The sequence below is a fragment of the Toxotes jaculatrix genome, chromosome 1 (assembly GCF_017976425.1).
Source record: "Toxotes jaculatrix isolate fToxJac2 chromosome 1, fToxJac2.pri, whole genome shotgun sequence".
NCBI classification, from domain to species: domain Eukaryota; kingdom Metazoa; phylum Chordata; class Actinopteri; family Toxotidae; genus Toxotes; species Toxotes jaculatrix.
The window spans coordinates 10824503-10845093 of NC_054394.1; the positions used below are offsets into that span (position 1 = coordinate 10824503).

The 20591-nt window shown below is 41.8% G+C and overlaps 1 protein-coding gene across 1 annotated transcript in view; it reads right to left on the reverse strand.

Annotated features, from left to right (window-relative positions):
• Nucleotides 1–471: 471 nt before the first annotated feature.
• The window catches only part of insyn1 (inhibitory synaptic factor 1), a 43848-nt gene continuing 23728 nt past the window's right edge, over nucleotides 472–20591 (reverse strand). The window contains exon 3 of the mRNA XM_041040402.1: nucleotides 472–1471. Within this exon, the coding sequence (XP_040896336.1) occupies nucleotides 650–1471 (822 nt within the window). The 3' untranslated portion in view covers nucleotides 472–649. The remainder of the gene's footprint in view (nucleotides 1472–20591) is intronic.

Here is a 20591-nt window from a genome sequence, read left to right on the forward strand (position 1 = left end):
ATATGAAATCAAGGGCAGGTAAATAGTGTTGTTTTCTGGCTCTTCACTCAGTCTTGTTTGTTGACATCAAATAGAGGAAGAGGCTTGACATGTGCATCTAGATACATTTCCCCACTGAAAGCAATAATCCCCTTGACATTTGAAATAACTTGAACATGGAAAAAAGACAATGTTTATACAGATTCAGAGTACAGAATGTGCAGCGTTTTGTATCCACATTATAGGAACAAGCATTTTTTTTTTCTTTTTTTGTGACTTATACCATTGTATGAGGAGGGGAAAGGACCTCTTCATACTTCACTTCCAATTTTGAACACTTAAAATGTTCTGTTAAAAATGATTGCTTTTGTAATCTCTGTCATTGTTTCAAATGATTACACATAGGGAATCCATTCAGTGTATCGTTAAACATTAGAACAGGCACTAACCTTTTGGTCCACCAGTAACTTTCATCTTAATGATCTGCTTTGCTTCATTTCATTGTGTTTTCCCTGAGCCTCAGAATGACTTTAGGTAGTCGAGTGATTTCCCATATATCATTTATTTATTTAGTAATTAATTTATTTGTGTATTAATCTATGAGCTATGTATTTAATATTAAATAATGCACAGTCCTCTTCATGAGATTTATGATAAACTTAGGGCTTTCTCAGTGGTCCTTTGTTTTCTGTTTGGTTGGAATATAGGGCAGTACAGTTTGGGTGCTCTTGTCAGAGACAGTTTGTGTGCTGCTATTTCGTAACAGTTTTTTGCGGCAGCCGGGGTTTAAGAGACCTTTCCTGGGTAGTGTGTGAGCTCCTGTCGTCCCCTTCATTGGCGAGGAGACGTAGGAAGGGTCCAGACAGTTATGGAGGAGTGAGTGCTCAGAGGAAGAACGTTTGGGGGCGACTGAGCTGGCAAGGAGACTGGGCTCAGTGTCGCTGTCTGGTGTAGCACAGCCACTCTTGTCCTCCTGTAACTCGTCTTGCTCCTCCTCCTCCTCATCATCATCACAGCACAACGCATGGTACAGAATTTTGTCACTGAAGCGCACTCTTTCTCTTGTGCCGGAGGTACGAGAAGTCTTGTGGCTGTGTGTGGAGCTGCTGGCCTCCTCGCTGGATGAATCTGGGGTAATAATGCGGGGCCCGTTGGGGATGGGCAGCCCACCGTTCATCTGGGAGTAGACCGAGGCAGTGGTGGGGGGCGGGGTGGGGGTCTGCGTCTGGGTGGGGATGGTCCCACGGCCCAGCTCCGATCGTAGATCCCCTGGTTGCTCACCAGGTCTGCGGGCGGTGGCGCCAGCAGCCTCCAGGTAGCTGCAAAACTCCCAGCTATCTGAAAGCACATCTGCATTGAGGAAGTCCAGCCTGAAGGCTTCTCCCAAACCCCGCTCACTGCTGGACGTGCTGCTGGCTGTGGCCACCGTCCAGTCATCTGGCTCCAGGTCAAAGTCAAAGTCGGACGTTAGTTTATCGATCTGACCCACCACCTGCAATAGAAAAAAGGAGAGCACGAGAGAGAAGAACTGATGAGTTATTGTAGAGAGTCAGATTTTGGGGACAAAGAGGAATAGAAAGAGAATCAGATATTCTTATGTTTTATTTTTAGCTGTGTTCATGGCATTGCTGTATTGATGGTAATGCTGGTTGATTGATCAGTCTGCCCACCACATGCATGTTAGCTATGTAACTGAGCATGTTAGCATGCTGACATTAGCATTGAGCTCAAAGCATTGCCGTGTTAGCCTCACACAGCTGCTAGCATAGCTGTAGACTGTTGGTCTTGTTTCTAAGTTTGTAATTTTTGTCCACATTTAGTGCAGGCAGATGGTGATATCATAAAAAGTAATTTTTGTAGTCATCCAGGTACAATTCACTTCAACATCTGGCAGTGTGAGAATGTTTTGAAGCAGATAAAGACAAAGCAGCTGTATCTGAAGTGATTTGTTCTAACAGGACTTTCGAATAGGTACACACACACAAGATAACATTATCAGTAACACAACAAAGCAAAACAAAACTAAACAACAGAAGTTCCTTTAACGCTGCAACTGCATTACTTACAGATATAGGACATGAATCGACTCACTCTAATGACAAAAGTTTTGTGATAGAAACTTAATCAAAAATGAAACTCACTTCAATATAAAACTATGTGACAGCTTACCCATAAAATTTCCTGATTCTTTACATCTCACTGACTTACCCCCTACAGGCAGGTTTTAACAAAAGCTAAGATTTACTCACAGCTGCTAATTGATCTGTGTTTGCCTTTACAGCTTTGCATTATACAACTTTTCCTCCATAAATCCTTAATTGTTTGCTCATGGTTTTAAAATTGTTTTTATTTCTGCCAAGGCCCCGCCTGGACAGGTGTTGTAAATTAGCTTTATGCTACATGAAGACAAAATTAAACATCCAGTGGAATGAGGCTGTAGCATTGTGGCAAGATGTGTCACAGCTCATCAAAGAGGCTTCTTTAGCTCTGAGAGAGAGAGAGAGAGAAAGGAACTGAAGATGCCTCATAAATGAGTGGTGAATGCTGTACATACGCAGGCATGATGTTGCATTGTATAGCTACCAGGATGAATGAGATGAACCTACACACACATATAGCTTTATGGTACATACACTCAACCCAGTGCCTTTGAAGCTCGTACACTGATGCATATTTTAATTTCAGTGCTATTGTAATGCCCGTGTCAAACAAAATAAACTCAAATGTTCACCTACTGCACGGAAATGTATCACATAAAAGCGTTTCATTTATTGTTACCTCAAATTTAACCTCAATGCTTCTGTCATCAGCAGCCACAGTGTTGAGTGTTTGATGAATAGAAAGCACTTCAGCTGAAATCACACTGGTTTGCTGACAATACTTAAAATCTATGCCCTCTATACTTGACATTTTAGCACCTTCAATCAGCATGTTCTGCTCTCAACAACAATCTATTGTAAAATGAAAACACTCAGCATGCATGTACTGTAGCTTGTAAATGATACATTTCCCCAAACTATTCAGCAATTAAGCCTAGTGGTTTGAACTCCAAAAAGTTTTTTTGTTTTTTTTTCAGAGTGTGCACATATGGGTTCACAGCATAATTGAAGCTGAATAGCAGAGAAAGTGTGGTTTTAACCTGAGATTTGTGGAACATGATCCCCCCCCCTTTTTTTTTGTCTGCCTCTATAATTATTTGCAGTGTTCACTTCTTTCTGGCTGTTCTGAATTCTGGTTGTGACTACAAATGAGTATGGTTGTATCAGCAACTCATAGTCTTATCCCTGCTTGTAGAATTAAAGTCCTTTTTCATTCTTTGTCCAACTTTGAAAGAGAAATTAGTCTCTGAGGCTGAAAATGCAAACATACTGATAAAAGGAGGAGTACTGTTCTGCTCACTAAAAGCTCAGGTGATCAGCAAGGCAAACGTGGCAGCTGACATCCATGAGCTTAATGATCTTGTGCAATTGAATCTGAAAGCTGACTTGAATCTAACATGAATTTGCTCACTAAATCTTTGAATAAAAAATAAGAACCCTGACTTACATTAGAGTTACAAATTTAAGATAGAATAGACCTCTTAAAAAAAGGAGTGTGAAGGATGACTAGATATGTATCTCCTCAGTTCTTCGCTCTTATCAGTGATATTTTGTGCTGTTAAGTCAAACCACCTGCATTTAAATCTGGCTGCATACGTCTGCATGCATGGCACTGGCTCATCTGTCAATGAGCTTCTCTGCAGATCTGCCAGTTGTGGCATCGCACACCTCATGAGTACCTGGACCGTGCTTCTCTATTGGCAGACTGCCCGGAGGGAATTGGACTGTATGAATCCTCTAATCCTTGAATTACTCAACCTGTTTGCTGTGTGATTTGCAGACTTTTTACTCATGGAGTTGTTAATGTAATATGTTTCTCAGACCTGGAGGAGGCTGAATAGCTTTGTTTACTTGATTACACAACTTGAACAAGGGACTTAATTTAATCAATGAGTTAAAAAAAAATTACTCGTCAAATGTATTTCACAAGCCTATCATGACACCAGTGCAGGCTATTGTTTGTTTAACAGTTATGGTACTGAGCAGCGAGTTGTTTTAAATAAAGCTTATTGCCATTTTTATTTGAAACATTTGGAGCTCAGACATTATACTGTGATATGTTGAAGGGATGTTAAAAGGAACTGTAAAAATACAGTTTCTAGTTTCCGATCGTCACCCAAACGTTGCTGTTTCTCTGCAGTGGATCATGACTGTCGATTTTCCATCTTAAAATGTATTCCTGAGTGTTAACGGTAAGCTGTGCAGACTCCCACTGCTGGTTAGTCTGACCCCTGCCTGCGGTATGTAGGCTAATTTAGCTTGATAACTGTCTCAGCTCTAAGGGTCTGCTGAATCTTTCTAGGTCACAATGCAGCACATGCTCAATAAAGCAACAATGAACATTAGGCTTTGCGTTTTCTTCCAGTCCGAGAACGTGTGATGAAGCAGTTATGGAGTGAATTGCAGGAGCAGATTGCTTCAGCACAAAGGATGAATGAGCACATCAGGAACTAGTCATTAACAATGCGCACAATGTGTTTGAAATAGAAAACACATTATTAAAATCTTAAAGAGTCTAAAATAGAGGGCAAAAGTAATTATGAGACTTTACAATGAAGCATTTTGCAGAGCAACCCCATTATATCTGTACATCAGTAAAGATAACACACGTCCTTTAAAGATTTTCCTGTAGTAGGTGCCAATATGCAATAACAGGTGAGCGTAGAAAAATAAACAAACATTGTGAGAGTAAACAGAATTAGTCCAGTGCTCATTCCCTGTGAAATAACCAGCCCATGTTTACTGTACCAACACTTAATAATCCTGTGCACAGTCTTATCAGCCTGAATGACTGAAACCACATGTGTACGTGGATGACGCTGAGCTACATGATTAAAGTATAGGCCTATAGGTTGAATACTAGTATTAGTATTTTTTTTATGTTGTTTTGTTTCTTTAAAATGTTAAATTCTTGATATGCAGCTTGAAGCTGTGATAAACCTCTGGAGCCAGACTGTGTATCCCCCACAGACTTTATGGTGCTATCACTCTGCAAACTTTATGATGCAGTGATGGCATATCCTTGTGACTGAAAAGACTCCATTTGCAACACAGTTAAGCAGTAATGCTGGGGATTTGAGTTTAACTTGAGTCTTTAATTTTTTCTCACTGTCTCTGCTGACAACTTCACTTACTTTCTTAACTGTAAATGGTGTCTAGTGGAAGCTACAGCCAAAAACTACGTCGATGGCTATAACAATATATATGATTTTCTGTGTGTGAATGATTAGCACACAAATTAAAGCAATAAACACGTTTTTTTTTTTCCAATAATATTTTACGCAGGATTGACAAGCCAACACTAAGCACACCTGCTCCTGTTTATACAGTCCATACAGAACAATAACCGGTGTAATTTTTTTTTTTTTTCACTGCACACTATCAGCCAGCAGCTGCGAGTCAACTGTGGTCACAGCACCTGATCAACACCGAGTTCAGTCATTTCAGAGCTCTCATAGGTGCTTTAAAAGAGAGGCGGCCTCGGCAGCATCAGGCGAGGGTTTATTACTGCACCTCAACACCTGTCTGAGATGATTGGGCTGGGTAATTGAGGGTCAGAGTGAAAGAGGGCACTTGGAGTCTTGTCTGTGACAGAAAGGTACAGTGATGGAAAAGACAGGCAAGGATAATCTGAGACAGAGTGATGGTCAGTAATGTAAAAACTCTCCGAAGAGCCTCTTCTCAGGCGGAGTGGTGATTTGGGAAATAGATTCGGTACTGTCCGCTATCATTACAAGAGTCCTTCTCACTAATATTCAGCTCCACCTGGTATCATGATTTATTTATTGTGAGTAGGTACCTGCCCCCCACCCCCCCAAGTGAGCGCCAGTCCTCGGTTAATGCTAATTGAAAATGTACTGGAACATAAGTAGAGGAATAAGTTATTCCACTACGAATGTTTAATGTGTGTGAAAAATACAGACTGAGGTCAGAATCAGCAAATTTTGGCTGTGAAATTGCCCCTGATGAGGAGGGGGATATATTTACCACATGCTCTAATCACTCCGTTGATCTTTAAACAGATGTTTAACGGGAATAGCTTGTTTTGATGTGCACTAATGACTGTGTGTGGAAAGATTTTTGTTAACTGTCCAGTGAACAGATGCAGGTCGTCTTCGATATGTTACTGATGTAGAAGTGCATCTTTAACATGTTTCTAATGATCCTAGTGGAAAGGGGATCTTCTTTTCCAGGTCTACGCTGTATTAAATATTCTAGTATTTCTCAGCAAATAAAAACAGCACAGAAACATGGTGTCTGTAGCAATGCAGTTTGTACATATGTAAAAAATACATCAGGTGTGAGTTACCAAAATAAATGAGACATAACACCCTCACTGGGTTCATTTGAAATGCACACTGTATGAGTGAATTTTCCCGTGGATCGCTTCATTACGCTGTGTTCAAGTGGCCTCTCTCCATCTGTTTCTGTGCCACCCGTTCTTCCAGGAGTCATTTTCAGAGTAGACTGAGAGATGTTTGCAGTGCTTGTTTGTTAATTATGTAGCATCCAGCATCTAGCATGGCTTTGCTTTTTCTTTTTTTTTTTTTCACGGAAAAAATCTGAAATGTGTTCAGTGGAGCCATTCAAACACATCTAAGTGTTATTTCTTTCTCAACATGTCACAATAGATTTCCAGCCTTCCCCTGTGAGGCACTTCCAGCGCTGGAAGCGGTTTGTGCCAGTTAGGAAGTCTCAGCAATTATCAAAATGGCCTTGCATGCTGGCTTCGTAAGTAAAATGTTCGCAAATATTGTTTTAATGCAGTTAGTTCCTGCAGTTTTGCAGTTCCTCCTTGCTCTGTACCCCATGATTATTTCCCCTCTGTTTAATTCTCCTCAAGATGTGAAGGGGGGAGAATCCAAGCTACTCACGTTGTGGTGATATGGTTTATCTTATCCCCCAGAAGCTAATGCATCATCCCCAACTTACTCTGAAAGAATATAATTACTGGATACACTAGAAAAATTGTCCAGTGCCTCATAAACCTGTACAATCTCTTCCAGACATCTTTTTCACTATTTGGATGAAACAGCATTTTGGGAGCATTTTGTATTTCTTGTTGTGTACTTTATGTTACCCAGTTGTATGTGAGCATCATGCACTATGTTCCATATCTGCAGAGCACTGTTGGCTTGAACGCTTGAGCCACATGACTTGAAAGCTTAAGGCAGATTTGCAGAGCAGAAGGAGGGTGCTCTGTCTGACCCGCATAAAATAATGCACATGCCAGCTCGCAGTCTTGACGGGGTTGTGTAGGAAGACTGAGACAGAAGTATTTAGGCACAATTTGTAAGAAAAAAAAAAAAAAAGAAAGAGTGTTTAGAACATAGTGAGCACATAGATGGACAGCAGAGAAATGAATTAAGCCTCAGGAGTCTGTTCCATGGACATTTTTATACTTTCTCTCTGCAGTGAAAATTTCTCTGGAATTGTGAGACCAGTAATTCCAACTTGACCACAGCCTCCGTTCTTCATGACAGAGCCAACTGCAAACTTACAGCCACATTTCGAGCAGGATATTATTTTCTCAAGATTTTGTGTAATATTGATATAGTGTAGCTGCATGTGTTTCAGCTGAACTTCAAATTCCCATTTTCCAAAGTGACACAAATTGTGTGAACTTTTGCAAATTAAGATGCTACACTTATTACACCTTCGTCCTCTGTTTAAAGCATATGCATGAAAAAGAGCAGGCCTCTTCACTTCCGGCGTGCAGGGTGCGACTCAGATGACAGGTTAACTAACACCCTTTACAGACTGGTGTGCCCGTTAAACATAAATATCTGCCAGGTCACAAAGCATCAGTGATGTTATCTGTAAAGTGTAGAATGTATTTCATACATTTTTTTAGTACGTGTGCTTCCTGCATCATTACATCAAGACTCTACAGATCACTCTCTGTCATCATCTTTGGCAGATGTGCATGCCATGCGTGGATGTGTTTGCATGTTGCCAAACATTACAGCATGTCGCACGTAGTGTTAATGCTCTTCATTAACACTACGTGTGACATGCTGTTGCATACTATGGGACTAACTTGTCAATATGTTTCTGCAGCAAAGTCAGCGAGTCTTAATTCCTGCATGCTTATTGTACTAGTATATTGAGTGTATTCTAATGCAGTTGACTCCGCAGAGGTCCAGTGAGTCTGTGGGCGGGCAACATTAGAGACAAGCCGGAGAGACCTGATTTAGGTCAGGCCATCTTGATTGGTGAGATGTGTTGCGTGGTGTTGGCACAGGGATGAAGTGTCCTTTGAAGTGTTCGCTGGAAGCATTTGGTGTAATTATCCTGTCATGAGAGGGGCTATAAGCCTGAGACTTCATTAGGCACATGCCTCCTGCTTTTTCATCTTTTCTCAAAAAACACTCATCTTTATGGAGGTCTTAAAGTGCTAAACAACGCTGTGATGAGCGTAGGGCCAATACCTCCTGACAACTCACTAATCAAAAGCATCATTACAAACTTCACTGCATAATGGGCATCATTTATCCCTTTGGGGCTTTAAAAGAGGTGGGCTTCTGCAGTCCTTGAGGCCTGGGAAATCAACCGCTTAGCCAAATTTAGGTCATTTGATCGGGCAGGCTCATACACCTGCTGTATGGCAAATTTGGAAGGTTTATACTGTTATCCTGGAGAGGTTATGGGTTGTACAATCAGTGAGGGAGCAAGATGGGAGCAGCAACAGGGAGGCAGCAGATGCAGCATGCGTTGGTGCTGGCAGAGCACACTGATCATTTATTGAGGTTCTCCTTCATTGCTTCTATCTGTGTTGAGAAGCCCAGAGCCGGTAATGAGTAGAAAAAGATGGTAGTGCCACGCTACGGGGCTCCTCAGTCTGTCTGCTTTCCTGAGATAGCACTCGGATTAGGCCTGAGTACTGTCAGGTCACGCTGTTCACAAAGGTGTGCATGTGAGCGCAGCCAGGCCACACTGACCTGTTTTAATGACTCAGTAGAGTTTTCATCAACAACATGTTGTCTTGGTGTGGAGGGCCAGTGAAGGTCTAAAGTGATTGTAGTTTGTCAGAGTGCAGCAAACGTGTGTGTGTGTGTGTGTGTGTTTTCGTGTGTGTGTGGTGGGTTGGGGTCCTGAACGTAGTTGACCTGTACTGGAAAAAGGGGAGAATCTCTTTAGCAGGGGAAAACACAACTCTACAGGAACCGGGTCAGCTCAATCCAGCAGTAAATCCCTCACCCTGATGCTTCATGCTGCCAGTTTATCTACAGACCAAACCAGTAAATAGATAAGCCCTAAGTCTACCCTTCAAAAAAATGAAATAAAAGATGACTGAATATGTGTAACGTGTAAAGATTTTTACTGTCGTTAAAGTTGATCTGTTACAATAGAAACGGCTCACATGATTCATACTATAGCAAGAAATTGGCATTAGAAACTGCTATAAATGTAAAAATATCACAGTCAAACTCTATTTACATCTGCTGCAATGTGTATTAAAGCAGAATATAAAGTTAAGGTTGACTAAAAATGAAAAATTAAATTAGGTATACATTATACATGTCTCATTATAGACTGAGTTATTATGTTTGAGTCATTGCTTTTGGTGCCTTCTTAATAGTAGCAGCAGTAGTGGTAGTAGTTCAAACAGTCAATCATTTGACAAGATTTTAGTCATTATTCACAGAAACTGGAAGGAAAACAAGACTCATTCTTGTAATTTAAAGAAAAAAATATTTTTCATCTCTTTTTGTCAGAGGAAACAATTTTTACATAAAATCTTGTTTAGAAACAAACCAACTGAAAGTGCACATTTTAGGCCCAATTAAGATATTCTTTGGTGCAAGTACTGACAGTAATGTGGGTCTTGGGCTTATGTAACTGTGGAAAGGCGCACACACACACAAACAAAAAGCAGGCATCCATCTATGGTCACAAGGTCTAACGATCCTCCATTTCAAAGTTATCAAAGAAGGAATGTAAGTAAGAAAGATGATGGATGGACGGTGGGAGGGACAGACAGCCAGGCAGCAGGCGAAAGACTGATTGGCAAGAAAATCATCTTCTTTATCCAAACTTATTTTCACATTTCTCTTACGCAGCTTTTTACGGTCTCATTGTCAGCTTCGTTCCACTTTTGTAACATATTCATATCTGTGAGGAATATAGCCCACAATAAAACTTCTTCACAACATCAGACACAGTCACATTATCACTCATATACAGTTGCACAAAGCCATCAATGGCTTTATCATAAGTGAGGATGAAACTGCAAACAACCCACTCAGCAAAATATCCCTTCAGCTGACAAGTTCTATTTATGGTTGTGTGAGAAATGATCCATGTCTAGAGTTACCATGCAAAAAGATATCACCTGCTCGCTTTTTGTAATTAAAAATCCAAATTTGTGTTATGGCTCCTATCACGCTCTGTCTTCCCAGGCAGGGGAAAGATGATATTGCCTAATGACAGTTTCCATGCCGCAGTGCTGGGTATTATTTCACAATTCCAGGGGTGTAAATGGATTTACACACCCCCAAAAATCTGGAATAACACCTTTGCCAAATATCTACCCCGAAGGCAAACCTTTTTTTGTCAGAGGAGAATATGTTTTTACTGTTTTCCCGACAAGATTCTGCCATCAGATCTACCAGCTCTGTAGGTGGTGAAGAAAATAAGGAGGGGTGAATATACGGTTTGTTTTAGGAGGATCAGATTTGTGGATGTGTAAAACTGGGCAACTCTGCCGTGCGCCTTGGTGTTAATAACTGAGGTCTCATCCATGACAGCTGCCAGACTGTCTTCAGCTGCTGACATAACTCTACACTCACGTCAACATGTCGCAGTTCCTGCTAACACTTAGGCACACTAGTTCAAGGAAAGGAAACATAAAGGAGGTTTTGTTGCTCTGTGTGTTTATAATATTAAAGTTTCTGTGTTGCCATAATTTTTGTCGAATTCAGTGTCAGCTTTTCACTGTCAGCTATCCATACCGTCATTGTTTGTCTTAAGCAAGCAGCAACCGCAGTTGCTACGTAGTGCAAGAAGTGCCTTGAGCCACAGTTCCTAGAGCTGCAAGATGTTAACTGCTAGAAAACTGAAGACAGCAGTAAAACCCCCAAGTCAGTGAAAACAAAGTTAAAGCATCTTTTCTTTGAGAATTTAGTTTCTCAAAAGGCCCCAACAGAACAGAATTTTGCATAACAAGTCCTCATTTCAACAACAAAATAGGTCATTCATCAACAAATATGGCCATTCTTAAAATATGTTATTCTGGTATGTTATTCTCTTTTTTTTCTACCACCCCTGCAGCTAAATTTAAGTTTAGGACAGTAAGAGTGCATTAAGGAAATAAACGCCTTCAGGTTAAGACGTGGCCTCCAGACTCCTTCTTAAGCCCTTTTGCTGTGGTATACTTACGTCACACTACTTCTGCCTTTGCTATTGAGAGGGGACAGTCATTACTTGCACAACTTCAAAAGGTCACTTGTCAGGAAAACATGGATGGAGGTTGTTTTAAGTGTTTCAACAACCATTGTGGTTGGTTTGCTGGTGAGGACAATCTCTGTATTATGTTCTAGAGTGTAGGTATGTAGTGTGTAAAGTAAACATTCTTAGTATGGAGAATGTACTAATAATCTGGACACAGGTATTGCTGTGACATTTTACCTAAACTATTTACCCTGAGAGCAGCATCTGCAGCTCTACTCCATGTGCCATAATACATTACACATATGGTGTTATGAATTATGTGAGCATGTCGCAGACAGTAAACCCTGCATTAAAATGAACTGCCTTAATAGAGAGAGGGGGAAAACAACCCATAAAAGGCAGGAAAGCTAACCTATGCGCTCTGGGCTCAGGGGCTTCTGTTGTTATTGCTCTCTATATTAACATGCTTATAGTTAATGATGCTAATTACCTGGCACCGAGGAATATATATATGATTATTGATCAGTAATCGATGTTAATTACTAATCATCACACCTGCTACGAGTGATTCATTTTTGACTGCTGTTCATGGAACCCAACGACACTGTACTTTCACAGAGTCACTTCTTAGTTTACCTAAGAGATTAGACCTGGTCTTTGAAAATGAATCGTGACATCTAACCTAATATCTACTAGCCAACAGAGTCTTTTTCGTGAAGAAACACTAGTTATTATTTTTCTTTTATCTGAGACACTTACATGGAGCAAAGCATGACCAACCAACAATAGCTACATAACATTTTTAGGTGTTCGATCACTGACATTGAGGTAAAATAGTCTTAATGACCACCACTGACTTTGCTGTGCTGTGCATTTCAGTGCACTACAACTGTCTTTTCAGCTTTACAGCACTTAACACTTTTCATTTTGGTTAAACTTGGGGTTACTTTTCATTGCTGCCCATTGTTGTCGGGCCTCGGCTTTGGATGAAATGTCCACTCTGAGGGAGCAGCAGCTAACCCTACTATTAATACAGGGCATGCAATCAATATGCCACTGGCATTTCTAGGTTTCCTTGGCCTGCAGCGCTTATCTTAATGGGAGTGTGCTCCCATTTTCTTTTATTGTGCGAACCCATATATCATTACCCACCAAATATAGCTGGATCTACCATGCTGAAGTGAAAACATTGAGGCTTAGAGGAAAAAAAAAACAAAAAACATTTATGCAGTTTGTTTTTATTCTAACCTTTTCTCTACTGCTTTATGGTGGTGGTGGTAAACCTCAGGAATTAATTTATACATATTTAATCTCTGTTCCATCTTCAGTTTCACTGTGGGGATCAATAAAGTTTTCCTGATTCTTTGTGCTTTAGGACAAATGGATCTCTGTGGCCAGCCAATGTTTGCAGCAGCATTATTCCGTATGAGCCCTGACATGTTAGTACAGGATAATGTGCTGTACGTGAAGGACTTGATAAATGGCCAGAAACAGATTAGTGTGGACACATATCGTCAGTCCGCCTTCCTTCCTGCTCACCTGGAAAAAAATTTAAAATGATGCACATTTAGTCAGATGGTGCAATATTCTGCTGAAAGACGGTGGAATGAAGAGATGCATCTGGTCAGCAGCAAGGTTGCATAAAATTTGGTATTCCAAAAATTCTCAGCTGTTAGTAAGGTAGCTAATACATGTGTGTATTTGCCAAGAAAAATGTTGTGTTTTGCTTTCATCACTGACTGACGATGACAATGACCTTCTACCTCCATGTCACAACAAACTATTTAACTAGTTTTCCTATTTATTGATTTGTTGGTCATGAGCCTAGAGAGGCCTGGTCTTGCAGTTAGGTAACACGAGTTGAACCTTTGATGATTTACTACTATCGTGACCCTTCCAAGGCTCGATGGTATGTTTATTCTTAGATGCCTCTTTTCACACTATTGTTGCACTAAGCGCTTACTTGTGGCCACTCTGTTAGCTTGAACAGGTCTCCTCTGACCTCTCATCAGCAAAGCATTTTGCGCCCTCAGGCCTGTGACTGTGACTCACTGTCTGGAGGAGTGTGCTGTGTAAAATAAGCTCTCTATTTTACCTTGCCGTGGTAACGGAGATGCTATGATAGGGTTTCGTTTCCTCTGGTGCATTACCCCATGGTGTGATGGACTTTATAAGCTGTCCTCAACTTTAAGACAATTCCAGATTTAAACAAAAACTAATGCTCCCTCATCAGGACACTCTTTCTTAAGTAAATATAAACTTCCACAGTTCATTTGTGATCCTCAAAAATTATTATTATTATTTTTTTAATCATTAATCCTCTGAACATAGACATATATTTAATCAAGAGCTAATTTTTCCTGTGGCACAGATGGGAGAACAAGACAACTCTAAGTAGTGAAGACTTCAAGAGATAAAAACCTGTAGCTGCTCTATTAAAAAAATAATTGGAGATTGAATTTGTGTACTCGTAAAATGTTTGTTTGAGCTTTTACACCCAAATGAGCTTTATTTGGTGTGGTGCTAGCAGTTACGAACCAGAAAATGTGCCCATATCTCCGTGAAATCACCCTGGCTTCTGTTACTGTGTTCACAGTGTCGTTCTTGTGCTCACTCAAAGGCAGCAGATCAGGGATTGTTGTCTTGATGATATAACGAGAGCCTTGACTTCTTTTATTTTTCTTACAAAGGAATTGTTCATGTACGCATACATATGTACTGTAGGCTGTAAACGTCAAACCTTATACAATCATTGGCAGGTAAGATTATTTATTTGATGAGCATTTGGTAACTAGAATTTATTATTTGGTGAAATCAAACAACCTATGTAGCATATTTTCAGGTAAATGTAGTAGTTTGTTAAATTGTGTGGGTGCAGGGAACTTAATTTAGATTAATGACTAGTTCTTAATATATTGTAAACATGTTACTGATTTTCAGATGTTTCTGTCTGCAGGCAGAACCCCATTTGGGAAGGGTCACGACAGCTACACATTCGGTCACAGGAAGCGAAAACAAAGATCTTGAGTGATGGCTCTCTCCCCTCCTTCCCCACCACCGAGCTGAAGTAGGCCACAGATATTGGCATGACTCGCTCTCCTACTTCTTTCTCTCAAAACAATTTGTCATTGCTTCCAGGGTTCTGCCATTTCTATCTGTGACAATCTGTAGGGCGGTCGCCTCAGAGAGTGACAAAACCTGTCACAGTGCGTCACTTTCACTCTCTCTCCAGCAAGCGGCAGGACATCTTTGAGTCTGCAGCACCTTTATCAGATATGGCAGTTCCTAAAGCTCTGCCTATAACAGCAGGCAAGTTGGAGGAGTGGAGCCGGCGACTTTACAGAGACCTATTTGCAAACAAAATCACTGGGAGACATTCCCCACAAGGCACCATCTGGCTGCCACACATACCTGCCTCCATCACTCCCTCACCATCACCAGCTTCTCTATTTATAGACTCTCTTCTGTCCACCCACCCACACATTGCGTCTTGTAAAACAGCAACCAAAATCTAGCAAACTGAAGAATCTCCTTCAGGCAATCAATCATTGGGGTGACAGATGTCAACACATCTACCCGTAATGTGTGGATAACATCTTCCTAACAGTCTGCCATTGCTAACAAAAGAAATGAACAATCAGCCGGCTCCTTGCCAGACCTTGCGGAGATAGCTAGGCCGGCAATGACCTTCTTTGTCATTATCTGAACTCTTCTTCTATTTTTAGCTTGGCTGCGTGAGAGTAAATAGTGAGATGAGCTATGGAATAGGAAGAAGCACCTAAGTGTGAGGTAAAAACTCACTGCAGTGGCTGGCGGGGGGGGCAGATGGTGAGGGTATTGGGTGTGATCTAATCTTTGTGTATTCCAGGTTGAATAGGACAGAATTTGTGATGATGTGGTATGTCAGCTGTCAACCACCAGTGGCCTATCAGAGTTATCAATAAAGCAATTAGTGTCTCATCTCTGAGGGGAGTAGGCTGAATTCTGATCGTCCGTATTATGTTATTGAACAAGCATTCCCCAGCGAGGGAATGATATTGAGAGCCCTAACACAGAACGCAGACGTGCACTTGCAAGCTAGTCAGACATTTGCTGCATTTTGATAAGGTCCACAGTGACTGTAGTTTGAATGCTATAAGAACCCTCACAGCAGTGTGCTACTTTGATTGCAATGCTAAAATGTCACATATAATTAAACTTAAGCAGGGACTGCGAAATACTGACTCACTAATAGATGTTCTCTCTGCATCCAAACACAATTTCTCCTGTATCTGTTTGTGCATTTAACGTATCCTCCTTCCATTTACGCTCAGTCCACGATTTTATCCTCTCAGAGCAAGGATGAACTTTAACAAAATTCCATTGTAAAATACAAGCGATGAATGTAAAATTAGTCATCAAAATCCAGATGTGAGAGCGTGGCTCCCCATTAAGAAGCTGCCTCTATTTCTCTCTCTCTCTCTTTCTTTTTTTTGGGGGTAGATTTCATCAGCCATCTCATTGTGAGAACAATTAGTCAATGTGCATGGATCAGCTCCTTTAATTACATATTGAAATATTACTCATAAACTCAAAAACATATTGATTACTTGCCTGAAATCTGCAGAGAATACATATATGTTCCCCTCAGAGCAATACCACAGCGTATTTTCCTCCCAAACAATTCTCTTGATTTGCCTTTTAATGTGTGTGTGTGTGCGTGTGCACACGCGTGTGTGTGTCTCTTGATAATTATAGGTTGCAGAGTTGGCAGGGAAACATGGTGGTTTGTGGAGAAGCGCTACCTCACTCACACAAGCCCTTCCGGCAAGAGGAGCCTGGTAAACAAATCTCACCAAAGTGAGAGAAAAAAAAAATGTTTAACTAGGGCAGTATTTTATTGCACTATTAATATTTTTTCGGCTATTTTCTGGACTCATTTTTGAAAGTCCACCCCCACTGCAGGGAAATGGGGGTTTGTGATCGTCCAGATAACTGTCTCCTTCGTCAGTGGGCATAATCCAAAAAAATATCAGGGTTAACTCAGGTCGTTTGCATTTCAAATGTCTGCCCATTGACAAGAAAATAAGACAACCTTCAGAATGGATGAATCTGTCGTTATGAATCTTGTCAGGCTCACATATTGTATAGTCAGTGTAAAGTCCATAGTTGCCACCCGGGGATATAGTCCATTGTAATATACATCATCCATGCGTAATATTTCCTTCCATCTGCCAAACTCTGCTCTCCTATGTTGTGAGAAACAACACCCAACAATATGGGGTTCTCTACCTGCATTTTCCAGGAACATTAAAAGGGCCAATTACCACAGACAAATAAGCAATGTACAGTGAAGGTGAAGGACAGGAGAGGCAATTTTCCTTTTCTCCTCTCACTTCATCTCTTGCTTTCATGCTTTAAATTGCCAGTCTGCAAACAGTGGGCCCATTGTACTGTGCTGTTGACACAAATTGGAAGGTGTAAAGAATGGAGATGTATTGTTCCATGTGAGGCATATTCATCTTTTCAATAAAGTTGGCATTGGTGGGGAAGAGAAAGTGTGAAGTCAGGCGCAGCATGTAATTAGCAGGTAGAGGTATAGTACGGACGCTTCGTCGAGCCATCTGTGGGGAACATTTGTGAGAATCTCTGCGACTGAGCTTCCCCCGTTTCTTTGTCTTCATCTGCACTTCTCACTGACCCTCTCCCCTATATGCTTAGCCTGCCAGCAAATAGCCTCCTCCAAGCCTAATGTAGTGCCTGTTTGCAACTCTGCATGATGCAGTAACTGGTGTTCACCAAGGCACCTTCTGATGCAAGCTCCTCACTCTTCACACACCGTTCTGCAAGGTTCCTGGAAAGATTTGAAAAGAGGCTGCATTAATAATCCATGGATTCTATGTCCATGCGTAAATGTGGCGCTAACCTACAAGTGCAAGTCCCTAGTTGGCTACTGTTTTGACACCTTTCAGGGTTTCTCCCTCTCTCTCTCTCTCTCTCTCTCTGGCAGCTGAACTTTGATTGATGACAACAAAAGGAGTGGTGAAATCTGAGGGCTGGATGGAGAGATAACTGACTGGCTGAGAATGACTCAGTCTGTAGCAGAGAGTCAGTCTGCTGCAGCCTGGAGGAAGAGAGCGAGACAGGAGTGCAAGTGCAAGAGAGAGAGCGGGGAAGGGAGAAGATATCACGGGGTAAATGAGGCCTTGCAGTTTGGTAGTGCACGTAGCTTCATCATCCTTGGCTCATGTTTGGGAGGCAAACATGACTGGGCTAATGTTGCTTTATTTGAGAAGAGAAACATCACTGACAGTCAGAGTGATGTGACCAAACACACAGCAGGGCTTTGCCAACAGCATTCTATCTAATCAATCTACTGTGAGAGGACAGAAGACACACACAAACAACATGCGCTCACGCAAGAACACACACACGCCCACAGTAGGCAGCCACAAAACTACAGTATATTGCACACACACTCCCATACGCACAGCCAACCTCATATCTTCTGGCAGATACTTGTACACCCACACAAACACATGCATCAATCACCGGCTCTTTTTTTTTCCCTTCCTAAATAAAAATACACTGTAATACACACACAACAGATACACACGCACATGGCAATTCAGTCTGACTGTCAGGCTGGCTCAAGCTACTTTGATACTCTTGGGAAACAGTGATTATTCTGATGGCAGCTTGTACGTCTAACCTCAGGGTTATAGAGTTTTATTTATAAGCCAACAATAACCCTTAAAAACGTACACAGCAGCTCTGGCTGCATCTCTGACATCATCAGGCAAATTCCCTCCTGTGTGACCTTGGCTTTTATGTGGTGAATCCACACAGATGCAGAGAACGTGCAACGTGATCAAGTCAGTCACGGCAGAGAAAAATGCCCCTCGCCCACTCCCTTTGTAGCCATCATTTGTGCTTCATGTTTTTTTTTGTCACAAGGTGATAGCTGCCAATGATGTCAGAGAGGCAGCGGGTGCAGTGTGGACACTGGCGTCGGGGGCTTTGGCGTGCTCTCCCTCTTTAAATAGCCCCAGATCTAATCTGCAGACAGCAGCAGAGTTCTGACAGATCCTGCCTCGGTGCCTCCTCCCACTAGGTGACACATTCTTTATTTATTTTTCCTCTCCTCCGCTCTGGTATTCACTCCATGGAGCACTGGCCCCTCAAGCTATTGTCAGTTCCGTTCTCCTTCCATGTCTGAAAAACCAAATGGATTTACAGGGTTTACTGTCAACCCCTCCCTTTTTCTGGGCTTATGAATGTGGCACAGTCTTCTATTTCCACTCTTTTATTTCCACGCTCTCCATCCCTTTATGATGACTTGGCCTCTCTTCTCGTAATAGGACCCTGCTGTTGTGGCACTAGCTTAACTTTGTTTAAAAATGTCTTTCACAAGTGATGTCATAATACATCTTGACCTGTGTTCAATATAGTACGGTCTGCCTTCACTGCTGTGTAGTGCAAGTTTATGAGGCTGTCACGACCGTTTCAAAGACAGACAGCAAATCTGTATAGTTTGAATCTTTAACCCTCACGGTTTGACTCCCCCACCCACACCCTGATTGCAGAGACATCGGTCTCTCTCTGAGCATGACGTTCTCTGAGGAGAGTGAATGGCAGGAGGGTAGCTGGACGAGAAGGCATCCCAGGACGCGTGTTGAGAGCCTGTGCAGACCAGCTAGCACCGGTATTTAAATCTATGTTTAATGACTCTTGCCCAGTCCACAGTCCCGACTTGCATTAAAAAGTCAGTCATTGTCCCTGTACTAAGAGAGCAGCATCCCCAACCACACCTGCTCTTCTCTGCCCAACACCCTAGACCCCCCTTTGTCTGTTGCCCCAACAGAGCACCCAATAATGGCATCACAAAAGTGCTGCACACCACACTCAGCCTTGACAGCAGAGGTTGGAACTATGTGAGACTGCTATTCATATTCAGAGACTGCAAGTGGCAATGCCCCCTCAAACACCCTCACTCTCAACACCGGCGTCTCCCATGGGTGTGTACAGCTCACAGCTGTATGCCCTTTACACCCACGCCTGTGTGGCCATGCACAGCTGAAACTTCACTGTAAAGTTTTAAGACACACTGATAGCGGGCTGCATCTCAGTGTAACAACAGTTTCTACCTGGATGAAGTGGACAGCCTGGAGCAGTGGTGCCAAGTCAGCTACCTATCTCTGAATGTCAGGAAGACCAAGGAGATGGTTGTGGATTTCAAGAGGGCTTGAACGAGGAACTACACCCCCTCAACTTCAACAGGACCTCAGCTGAGAGGGTGAGCAGCTGCAAGTACCTTGGAGTCCACATCAGTGAGGACTTGACAAGTTTCACACACACAAGCACAGTAATCAGTAAAACCCAGGAAAGACTTTACCACCTCAGGCAGATGAGGAAGTTCAGGAAGTTCAAACTCCCCCCTCCCCACATCCTGAAGGCTTTTTACTCTGGAGCTATTGAGACTATCCTCACTGGGTGCATCACTACCTAGTGTAGGATCTGCTCTGTCCAGGAGTTGAAATCTCTGCAGGGGGTTGTGCGCTTAGCTGAGCTCACCATTGGAGCTTCACTCCTCACCCTTCAAGACATTTACACCAGGCAGTGTCTGGTCAGGGCTCTCAGGATCTCCAGGGACTCCAGTCACCCCTGTAATAAACTGTTTAAGCTGCTGAAGTCAGGCAGACGATTCTGCAGCATGAAAGCTCAGACTGAAAGACTCTGTGAAAGCTTCTATCTGCACGCAATCAGACTGTTAAATAGACGACACTTCTGAAGGGTACAGTGTTCCTCTCTTTCTATCCATAACAATACTTAGGAATATTGTTCCGTCATAATACATAACCAGCAGTATTGGTTATCTGTTTTTATTTAATTTATTATTTGCACATTTAGATATATGTTGCAGTATTTTAATTAGTTATATGTTTGCACATTTCTGGTTGCATTATTTTGTTACAGCTCTATAGTTTTATAGTGTAAAATTTTATATATGTTTATATATTTCTATTTAGTTTGGATTTTACGTCATAGCACAGCTGGAGGCTGTCGGGGAAAACCATTTCACTGCACCTGCACTACACTGCATGTTGCTTGGGACAAATAAAGGTCTTCTATCTTGAATCT